This window comes from Carcharodon carcharias, chromosome 7 (assembly GCF_017639515.1).
Source record: "Carcharodon carcharias isolate sCarCar2 chromosome 7, sCarCar2.pri, whole genome shotgun sequence".
Taxonomy (NCBI): Eukaryota; Metazoa; Chordata; class Chondrichthyes; order Lamniformes; family Lamnidae; genus Carcharodon; species Carcharodon carcharias.
The window spans coordinates 122,573,040-122,585,187 of NC_054473.1; the positions used below are offsets into that span (position 1 = coordinate 122,573,040).

At 44.0% G+C, this 12,148-nt stretch overlaps 1 protein-coding gene across 1 annotated transcript in view; it reads left to right on the plus strand.

Moving 5' to 3' along the window:
- The window catches only part of LOC121280377, a 74,416-nt gene extending 62,544 nt beyond the window's left edge, over nt 1-11,872 (plus strand). The window contains exons 10-13 of the mRNA XM_041192321.1: nt 6,947-7,063; nt 7,153-7,183; nt 11,545-11,668; nt 11,812-11,872. Of these exons, the coding sequence (XP_041048255.1) occupies nt 6,947-7,063; nt 7,153-7,183; nt 11,545-11,668; nt 11,812-11,827 (288 nt within the window). The 3' untranslated portion in view covers nt 11,828-11,872. The remainder of the gene's footprint in view (nt 1-6,946; nt 7,064-7,152; nt 7,184-11,544; nt 11,669-11,811) is intronic.
- The last annotated feature ends 276 nt before the right edge of the window (nt 11,873-12,148 follow it).

Consider the following 12,148-nt stretch of genomic DNA (forward strand, 5'->3'; position numbering starts at 1 on the left):
CTGAGACCCCACAACCCTCCACTGTGTCTAGCTTGACCTTCAATTTGTCTTGTATGTGTCTTGTCGTGCACATCATCATCATCATCATCATCATCATCATCATCATTTTCTGGCTTGACAATCACCTCATGTATACGTTTCTGACTGGATACCGGATGGTCGTTCTCATTGCTTGAAGGTGCCAGTTGTGTATGGTCTGTTTGGATCAGTGGACTGCTCTTTGTAATTGCATCAGCCTTTGCTCTAGCGCACTGCCACTGCCAATGCCCCTTACTGCCACGTGCTTTGCAGAATTGATAAAAAGCTGGGCATTTCCTTGGTGCATGCAGAAGGCCACACCTTCCACTTGTCTTGCTCGGTTTGAGTGTTCTAGTGAGTGCATCAACAATTGGGGTTGTACTTAGGACCTGTACGTATTGTCGACCTGCAAGAATTGCCATGTACTTTTTGTCCATCGTTGAGTAGCTCTTCAACGCCATATTTTAGGTATCGTCGAGCAGGATTCATTCCACGATCAAGTTGTTGTTCATCTGACCTAATATCACCTTAAATGTCTCAGTATTATATTTTGTTTGGCAATACTCCTTCAAAGCACTTGGGGCATTTTATTCCTTTAAATATGCTATAAGTTGTTGTTGTGATTCTAATGTATAGCAGAAGTACTAATGTCCTTCAATTTAGAAATTCATTTTACTTAGACATATAAATGATGGAAACAACAATGTGGCCATTTGACCCAACCTGTCCATGTTAGTGTTTCTGTCCACATGAACAAATAATTCTAATCACATCTCCACTCTTCCCATATCCTTTCAACCTGTTTTCCTTTATCTACTTATCCATTTGAGCTAACTTCTGCTTCAGCCATTAACCTTGTAAGTGAATTCCTGACAACCTTACAACACAGCTTTGCCTGTTCTCTGTTCTAAATATCTTACATTTATCTTGTATGTATGATCTCCCATTTTTGGCCCCTCAACCATTATAAACATTTGGCTTCTACCAACCCTGTCCCATCCTTCAATTTTTAAAAAATATTTCTATCATATCATCCCAACATCTATTTCTCATACCAGTACCTTACTCAAAGTGCATTGTAACCTGTCTAAAGCCTACTTCAGAAAACGGAGATTTCGGCCACACACTGCCAAGACTGTCATTTCAGCTTCCACCTGAAAACAGCTCAAAGACAAGGAAAGGCCTCCATGTCCAGTTCTGTGGGCAGCCACCCGCCCACGACCCAACCACAAAATACCTTGGCATCACTCTTGATTGTACATTGGCCCACTGGCAACACCTCCAGAACACCAGAGTCAAGTCAAGAGGAGAGTGAATCTCATACTGAAACTGATGGGTACCACCTGGGGCAGCAGAACCAACACACTACACACTGTTTCACTCACAAGAAACAGGAGCAGGAGTAGACCACACAGCCCATTGAATCTTCTCCCCCTTTCAAAATGATCATAGCCGATCATGGAGAGATAATCCACAACCCTCTGGGGTAGAGAATTCCAAAGATTCACAACCCTTTAAGTGAAATAATTTCTTCTCTTCTCAGTCCTAAATGATCAGCTTTTTATCCTGAGACTGTGTCCCCATGTTATAGATTTCCCGACCAGTGGAGACAACCTTTGAGCATCCACCCTATCAATCTCCTTCAGAGTTTTGCAGCTTTGAAATGAGATCTCCTCTCACTCTTCGAAATTCTAGAGAATATAGCCCAATTTACTCAGTCTCTCATCATAGGGACAACTCCCTCATACGAACATAGGAAGTAGGAGCAGAAGTAAGCCATTCAGCCCCTCGAGCCTGCTCCGCCATTCAAAAAGATCATGGCTGATCTGTTTGTGTTTCGAGTTCCTTAATCCCATATACCCCTGATAACCTTTAATTCCCTTGCCTAATTCCCTCAATTCTGTCCTATAAGGGTGACCTTAATTTTAAAACAGAGACTAATTTTGTCAATCTTTTCACCTTGCATTCATGAGGATAATTTGCAAAAAAAATACCAATGTCAGAGGGAACAACATATTTATATTGTTTGAGAAGAATCTGCTGATTGGTTGGCAAGTAGACTCTGATTGGAAAAGGCGTTGCCATGGAAAATGCAGCAGTTGATGGTGACGGACAGTTAATTGCCAAGCATTGTTTGATATTAAACCAGGCAGCTTGATTGATTGATCACAACATGTCCCTGGGGACTGAACCAGTGAATGGATGTCACTTATTTTGTTGAGCTGAAACAGGCGCATTGTGTGTACATGTTCTTCCTGTCTGTAAAGAACAGGGCTCTGTGTATTAATATATATCAGTAGCTTCCAGTACACGCAAGTGGGCCACACCCTGAGCCTGACTGGCAATCTTAACTCTTTGCATAACTGTCAGCATAACTCTTAGCGTGCTGAGGACTATTTAGCAAATGTTGTCCAATTATAGAATCGCATCTAATTTTGGAAAATGTGTTATGAGTTTTGCAAGCACAGGCTGATAGGGTAAGGGCTGTACCTTGCCCATTGCAAACGGTGGAAAAGACATGCTGTTTGATACGATCCACCAGTCTTGGTGACATAAAGCCTACTTACCTAGCATCACATTGGCACTGAAATTCATATATCACATTACTGATTTGTGTGAATGTCTTTTTTGGCTTGACAGCAGCATCTTGTTCGTGGTGAATACCACTTGTGTTGCTACTGCATACTAGCAGCATGAAACAGCTAGCTTCACCTGATGCTCAAATTGTTGAGATACTTTGCCCTTCCAGGGTAATCTAAGGTAGACTGGGCACTTTTCAGGGCTGAAAGTGAAGGCTTTGGGCCTCTTCATGACTCTGACCAATATACAGTGTGAAATCATCAGATCAGGGTGGCTATTATCCGGCAGGATGTGTTTGATGCACTCTATTTCAGCATCAAGGTTACAAGATGAGCAAATGGCTCATGCCCTATTTAGGAGGTTGCTGATAAGACTAATAATATAACGCATGGAACTGTAACAATCCCAACACGTGTATTAACTAGTGAAGGTAGGCTTGCATTAGACCGTGGTAAGCCTTAGTGGTGTGAATGCTTCCTGGTACAAGCATTCAGGTCGCTTTCTCCCTCCCTGATGTATCACAGAGTCTGCAGCTCAGCTTCCAGCTCAATGACACTGAGCCAAAGTTCCTCGAACCACAAAAACTCATTGCAGGTTTGCTCTGGATCATAATGATATCCAGGAGCTCCCACGTGCTGCAGCCCTGATACATCACCTGTCCTGCCATCCTTAATGTGTTTTAATTAATTACGTCATTATATTATTCACTGGGTCATCCCAGGGACCAATTTAGTGAACCTTCACTGTATCACCTCCAATGCAAGTATACCCTTTCTTAAATGTGGAGGCCAAAACTGCACGCAGCACTCCAGATGCAATCTCACCAAAATCCTGTACAACTGTAGCAAGACTTCTTTATTCTTGTACTCCTATTCCCTTGTGATAAAGGCCAACATGCCATTTGCCTTCCTAATTGCTTGCTGTGCTTGCATGCTAATTTTCAGGGTTCCTTGTAAGAGTACACCCAAGTCTCTTTGAACATCAACACATATAAGTTTCTCAGCTTTTAAAAAGTATTCTGTATCTTTATTCTTCCGACCAAAGTGAATAACTTTTGACTTCCCTATATTACACTTCATCTGCCATCTTGTTGCTCACTCACTTAACCACTTACCTTTCCACCTAGCTTGGTATCATCAGCAAACTTAGATTCATTACTCTCTGTCTCTTCATCTAAGTCATTAATGTAGATTATAACTAGTTGAGGCCCCAGCACTGATCCTTTCAGCACTCCACTATTCACTACCCTTCAACTTGAAAAAGCCCTGTTTATGCCCACTCTTTGTTTTCTATCTGTTAACCAGTCCTCTATTCATGCTAATATATTACCCCCAATTCCATGAGCCCTTATTTTGCCTATTGCCCTTTTGTGTGGCACCTTAATGAATGCCTTTTTGAAATCCAGGTATGCAACATCTACTGGTTCCCCTTTATCTACCTTACTAGTTACAAGGGACCAAATTTGGGAAGATGTGGTAAACCAAAGAGTAGGGATCAGCCAAAAGAGAAATATGGGAAATGATAAACAGATCGTGACAGGAAGAGACAGAGAGTACAAATCCAAGAGTAAATCAACAGATAAGGCTAGGCGCTACCAAAATAATAAAAGGACAAACCTAAAGGCTCTGTATTAAAATGCATGTAGCATTTGAAATAAAACAGATGACCTGATAGCACAAATAGAAATAAATAAGTAAGATCTGACAGCCATTACAGAGACATGGCTACAGGATGACATAGATTGCGACTTCGATATTGAAGGCTACGTGACATTTAGGAAAGACAGGGAGCTAGGAAAAAGTGGAGTTAATTAATGATGGTGTTGGCACATTAAAGAGGGATGTTCAGGAGACCAGGATGTAGAAACGGTTCGGATTGAGGTGAGAAATGATAAAGGCAAGAAATCATTTGTGGTAGTAGTGTGCAGACCGCCTAATTGTACCTACACAGTAGGATAGAGTATAAAAGAAGAGATAATGGGAGCTTGTCAGAAAGGGACAGCAATAATCATGGGAATTTTATTCTGCATATAGACTGGAAAAATCAGATTGGCAAAGGTAGCATGGATGAGGAGTTCATTAGAATGTTTTTGGGATAGTTTCTTAGAACAGCATGTTCTGGAGCCAGCCAGAGAGTGGGCTGTATGAGACCAGGCACTGAACAACAAGATAGGATTAATTGATAACCTAACAGTGAAGGCACCCCTAGGTAGCAGGGATCATAATATGATTGAACTATATATTGATTTACATTGGCATCTACCCAGCTATGTGGAAAATTGTCCAGGTATGTCCTGTACACAAAAAGCAGGACAAATCCAACGTGGCCAATTACTACCTCATCAGTCTACTCTCGATCATCAGTAAAGTAATAGAAGGGGTCTTTAACAGTGTTATCAAGCAGCACTTGCTTAGCAATAACCTGCTCACTGATCCCCAGTTTGAGTTCCACTAGGGCCACTAAGCTCCTGATCTCATTACAGCCTTGGTTCAGTCATGGACAAAAGAGCTGAACTCCCAAGGTGAGGTGAGAGTGACTGCCCTTGACAACAAGGCTGCATTTGACTGAGTGTGGCATCAAGGAACCCTAGCAAAACTGGAGTCAATGGGAATCAGGAAGAAAACTCCACTGGTTGGAGTCATATCTAGCTCAAAGGAAGATGGTTGTGGTTGTTGGAGATCCATCATCTCAGCTGCAGGACATCACTGCAGGAGTTCCTCAGAGTAGTGTCCTAGGCCCAACCATCTTCACTGCCCCCTCCCTGCCCCACTCACTGTCTCCCTCACTGCCCCACTCACTGCCCCCCTGTCTGCCGCCTCACCAACCCTCTCGCTTCCTCACTCACTGCCCCTCTCATCACCTCCCTCACTGCCCAACTCAGTGCCGCACTCACTGCCAACCTTGCCACCCCACTCACTGACCGCTTCCCCACCTCAGTTACTGCTCCCCTCATCACCCCACCCACCACCTCACTCACTGCCCTTCCTTTCCTCGTTCTCACTGGCACCCTTGCCACCCCACTCTGCCCTGCTCAACTCCCCCTTACTGTCTGCCCATGCTACCCCTTTGTTGCCACACTCAGTGCCCCCCTCAACTACCCCCTCCCTGCCCCAGTCACTACTCCCTTAGCCACCACACTCACTGCCCCCTCTCTGCCCCACTCACTGCCCCCTCTCTGACCCACTCACTGCCCCCTCTCCGCCCCACTCACTGCCCCCTCTCCGCCCCACTCACTGCCCCCCCTCCGCCCCACTCACTGCCCCCTCGCCGCCCCACTCACTGCTCAACTGACCACTCCACTCGCTGCCTGCCCAACCCACTTACTGCCCCCATGCTGCCCCCTCATCACCCCACTCACTGCCCCCTCCCAGTCCCCCTCACTGCCCCCCTCTTCAACCCCTCACTGCCCCATTCTCTGCTCCCCTCACTGCCCCCATGCCGCCCCTTTGTCATCTCGCTCACTGACCCCTTCACTGCCCCATTCATGCCCCTTCTCCTCCCCTCTCGCTGTCCCAATCACTGCCCCCTCTCCGCCCTCCTCACTACCCAATTCACTGGCCCCTCTCCACCACCCTCACTGTCCCCTCACCATCGCCCTCGCCAACCCCTCGTGGCCCCCCTTGCTTCCCCTCACTGCCCCCCTTGCTTATCCCCCTCACTACCCCACACACTGGCCCTGTCTCCTTCACTCAGTACCCCACTCGCTGCTTCACTTGCTGCCCTGCTCCCAACCCTTGGTCACTTTGCTCAGCGCCCCACTTGCTGCCTGTGGACAGTGAGTAGCACGGTGGCGAGTGAGAGGGAGGCATTGAGGGGTCAGTCACAGGGCAGCCAGCGAGGCAGTGAGCAGGGTGACAAGCAAATCACAATCAATATTCTGCAAAAACTGCAATCCTTAACCATGGTGACAAAGACATTTTCTTGATGCTGCACTTGTTAAAATATCTTCAGATTGCTCACTATTATGGATGGACCTATTCTTCGATGCAGGTGCCTCCCTATGGTATCTCTGGCAGTGACCCCACCGGAGCTGCGACTGCACATCTGCTGAATGCCCTCCTGCAGTTCCGTTGGGAGCAAACACAGCCTTGATGCACAATTGATGACTCAGTCCAACATCCCGTCACAGAGTTTCACCCAAACTCTCAACCTATTTTCATAACTGAAATGTTAATTTATGGGAGTTTAGCAAAGACTTGTCCTGGGTAATTACCCCCTCAGTGTTCTGTACCTGTTGGTGAAAGGATAAGAAATTCAACAATCAGAACTATTTAGCTCCAAATGTATGCTACAGGAGACTTTGGTTTAGGAACATTTGTTCTAATATTTTTATCATGTTTCTTTATAGGACATTTTTGCCTTTGTCCCAAGTGGTGATCCATTTAAAATTACAACACAGAGTAATCATTCCAGTAATGCCAATGTCACTCCGCCAGTGACAGGCAGCCCTTGTGAAACATCCCTGGTAAGATAGAATTAACATATTTCACTTTCAGCTTTTAAAAACATTTATTTCATTGAAAAATTATCTGATGTTGTAAATTTCCACTTTAGGAATCAACAACCAGCATGCCCTCTTCAACAGGTAAAGAAATGTTTTTGTAAAATCTGTCACTCACTTCTGGAAAATGTATATCTAAAGTAAGAGCAGTTTAAACAGAAAACTTTCAATTGGTTTAATAATATAACAAATATTAATTAATAGCCATGATATTTCAGGGTACATGACCGTTTACAGAAAGAGGCCCTTCATTGTCACATGTTGCGTTGTGCTGCATTTGCACCAATGTGAGAGAGTTACACCAGCAATTTTGGCTCAGCTCATTGAAGGAATCATTGGCAAAAGTCCCGCTTAAGCGGGAGTCATGTTCTGGGGTGCTTGGAAGTTAAAGTCCCGCCTTTGGAAAGTCAATTCTGGCTGAAGAGCACAACAGGAAGCTGGGAAGTAGCAGCTAAATTTCAGGGTGTTTGACTGATTCAGTTCACTGTTAATTAGTTTGAGTTGGATTGGGTTGGATTCTCCTCTGAATTACTGTCTATTTTGGAGCAGATTCGGGATACAGATTGTGGGCTGACTTTTAGACTGGGGTGCGACTCCTGCCCCACAGTGCCCACAGTGTAAAAGTCAGGAGCGAGTCCGTCCCCCCATTACCAGGTCTGTGCCCCGATGACCGGCTCACCCCACAGCACTTTAACAGCTGCCGGGCTGTTAATTGGCTTGAGGCAGGCATTCTGCCACCGTCTGTGAGGAAGACCCACCTCCAAGAGCTGCCGGCCAATCAAATGGCCAGCGTTGGTGGTCACATTTCGCAATTCTTAATCCCTTCCCTAACCTCTCCCCTCTGTTGTGGGATGTTAATGTTAGAAGATAAGAAATAAGAACAGAAATAGGCCATATGACCCCTCAAACCTGCTCACCGTTCAATAAGATCGTGGCTAACCTGACCTTGTCCAAACTGTACTTTCCTGCCTGCTGCCCATAACCCTTGTGGATTAATAATCCAGAGAAGGAGTTCAAGCCCTGCCCTGGCTGTTTGAGAATTCAAATGCAGCTTACTCAGTAAGAGTGCCTGCTTTGATGTGGGCCTCATCATAACAAGTCGGGAGCATAGTACCAGATTTCCTTATTGGCTACTTACATCACGACAGTGCAGGGTGCATCTTGCCACCAACAAGTCATTTTTTTTATTTTACCTTTCCCACGAGAAAGGGCAAAGAGAATTGACAGAATAAATTTATTGTAGGTACAATCAGGAAGACAGACTTTTACATCAATATTCTGCTGTCAGTGACTCCAAATCCTCCATTGTTAATGGAACAGAATCCCCTTATTAAATCAGTAGAATACATTTGGAGCCCTCAATGCCGATATGGGAGTGATGAATGAAGCCTTGCAGCCTGGGAGAACCAGAAATGTGGAATAAACCATTCTCCCTGTCCTGCTGATACTACTGATCCTATGTGAAGTTGGTGCATGTTGCCATGCACCTAATTAATGCATCTGTCACTCTTATACTCTTTTGAGCATGCCGAAAGAACAAAAAAGGGGTAAATTAACAAAACAAATTAAACAATTTAAAGGACTAGTAACAAAAAAGCAAAAATCTTAAAGTAACATTTGCACCGCACAAGTTCCAGGCAATGATCATCTCCAACAAGAGAGATTTAACCATCACTCCTTGACAATCAATGGCATTACCCTCACTGAATCCCCCACTACCAACATCCTGGGGGTTACCATTGGCCTGAAACTGAACTGGACTAGCCATATAAATACTATAGCTACAAGAGCAGGCCAGAGGCTAGGAATCCTGTGGCGGGTAACTCACCTCCTGACTCCCCAAAGCCTGTCGACCATCCAGAAAGCACAGGTCAGGAGTGTGATGGAAAACTTGCCACTTGCTTGAATGAGTGCAGCTCCAAGAAACCACCCAAGAAGTGAAGGCAATCTCACAAGCAGAGCTAGTCCACTTATGTGTACAGGGTGCTGACCCAGGGCAACCCTTCCACCAGGATTTCGTCCAAGGCCATGAGTGTTATGAACTCCTTCATTGTCGACATTTTCAAGCACATCGCCTCTGAGGCCTCGCACCTCATTCACTACAAGAGCCACACATCTCGGCCAGGGAGATCCAGAGCACTCTCCACCTCATGCTACCAGGGAAACTGGCCAAACTGGTCTCCGAAGGCACAAAAGTGGTCACCAAATACACCAACTCCATTTAGGTCAATTATTTTACACTCAAGCATCTTGACACCATCCAGAACAAAGCAGCCACTTGATTGGCACCACTTCCACAAACATTCACTCTTTCCACCACCGACAAACATTGGCAACAGTATGTACCACTACAAGATGCACTACAAGATGCACTGCAGAAACTCACCAAGCCTCCTTAGACAGCACTTTCCTAACACACAACTGCTACCATCTAGAAAGACAAGCGCAACAGACACATGGAAATGCCACCACCTGGAACTCCCCCTCCAGCCACTCACCATTTGGACTTGGAAATATATCACCGTTCCTTCACTGTCACTAGGTCGAAACCCTGGAACTCCCTTCCTAACATCACTGTGGGTGTATCTACACCACAGGGACTGCAGCGGTTCAAGAAGGCAGCTTACCGCCACCTTCTGAAGGGCAATTAGGGACGGGAAATAAATGCTGGCCTTGCCAGCAATGCCACACCCTGTAAATGAATAAAAAAAGTTAATAAATTAAATAATGATATGTTTTTCGGGTCACTGTCACTTTTATGATGCATCAGTGGTTCGTGAACTGTCTAATGTGATCAGTGATGCCAATGGGGTACTGAAATGATCCTGTTCTATCAAAGTGAAGAGCTATAATTCCCTTCACTGCTGCTGATGAATCTGCTCCATTGGGAGAGCAGCATGGTTGCTGCTAACAGATGGTAGAGGTTACCCATGGCCTCACATATAAATTTACAAAGTACATGGGTGGATTGAGCTGCCATGGGCAATTTTGGATGACTGCAGATCTTTTTTAACTGATTTATGATCAGTAGTTTAGTACAATCCTTGGAGTTGCATCTTAATTAGCTTTACTCGCACACAATGCCATGGGAAATACAGAGCTCCAAAAACGGAATCCAAATTCACTGACTGAAAATCAGGATTCTTCAGTGGATGAAGAGAGACTGAGATCCCAAAGTGTCTTGAATATGTAAATGAAGGCACCAATAATGAAATAAACTGCAGCCTCTCCAATCTGGAAATCTATTGTTCAGAAACACAAAGGCTGGAATTTTCCAGCCCCTAGTTCCCGCAGGTTCTTCCGGTCCCACCAATGTGAATGGAGATTTCAATGGCTCGCCGGACCTGCCGTGGGGGAATCCGCCGCTGGGGGTGGGGGAGGCGGCGCAGGAAAATTCTGGCCAAGGTGTCCAGAAATATTTTGAGCGTATCCAAGCAACTCACAGCATCAAATGAGTCCAGTACTTTTGTGGTGGAAACATGGGAGATACAGTATTTGGATAAGTGAAACAATTCTTATTACTTGTTGGGATGGGGTTGGTTACAGAACATGTCCATTAAAGGAGTCTCTGAAGTCTTTTGTATGTAACAGCAAGTCTTCATTAACTACTTGTAACTACATACACATATACAGCAAAGGTTAAGCTATGGAACTACCTCCATTCTAGGTGGTTACATGTCTCTGTCCAACACCACATGGATCCCAGCTCTGGGTCATGTACCTTCTTACATCACTGTGTGGATGATGCTATACTCAGTCCCACATTAACTCTGTATGTACCAGACCCTTAAACGACAATTTCTGCTTGATAATGTTTATCACTGTTTTATGCTTCAGCTAAATATTTATATCTTCAGTGCTTTCCAGTTCACACATTTGTGGTTACGTATTTTAATGTCTATAATCCAGAAAATTCCAAAATCCAGAAATGACTTGGTCCCAAACATTCTGGACTGGAGAGGTTACAGTGTATACATTTATTATGCTCCATTTTCTGGGTGTGACCATGTAGATCTCAATATAAAGTAGCACAAATGATCCCTTTGTCAGGACGTGGATTTCCAGCAGGCCCAGTAAATTATTATTCGAATATGTTAGAATATTTGATAAGCTTGATTCATTATAAGAGAATAGTAACATGATGGGAATGTTACTCTCTGCACTCTTTGTAACAAGCTGATTAATGGGTCTGATTGAACCTCCTCTGTTCACTATTTGAATAAAGTCATCACTGATTCATTTCATTCAAACAGGGAAATTCTCACAAAATTATTAACCAATTTATTACAGAACAGAGAAAGAAATTTCATTCCCCAAATATAAGAGTCATGTGGAGGTCTGATTTCCACTGAGGCCATGCTGTGGGTGCTCTCCAGTGAGGAATTCAAAGGACCCAAGTGTATTTGTATCGACCTCTTCATTTTATCCTCTCTTTCTCCATTTAGATCTGAATGAGAGTTGTGATCATTTGTTGGCCTGGTTAAATGATAATGAATTTGAACAATGCTTGGATGCAGCTAGAATAGTGAATGAACTCATACAGAGATGTGACGATCAAATTCCTAATAGGTAGGTAACCATTCTTCTACAATGCATTGTCAGTCTCAAAACACAATCAATTTCTGAAATATAGTAGAAGAAATACATTTTTAAAAAATTATTTATGTGTACAATAATGCCTGATGTTTTCCTTACCTACCCCTCATTTCCAGCCTGCTGCTGTGCTAGGCTCCCAGTCTTGAGGAGATACCTGGCTTCCCTCTAACATTATACATGAAAATACTTTTCCAATTCTCATAGTGACAAATAGGTGGAAAGTCCTATTTACCACAAATTAGGGTTTGTATTTCTTATTTGTCAAGTGTTAATTCATTTAAATTTGATATAAATTGTAAAAACCACACTTTCTTTATGTAAAATGTGAAACCAGCAAGTTTCTGTATTGCAATCATGGAGTAGTCATTACATTTTGCACATGCTCCTATTCTGTTTCATTGCATGCACAGAGCCCAACACACTTCAGGACAATGCTGAAAATGACATATATCC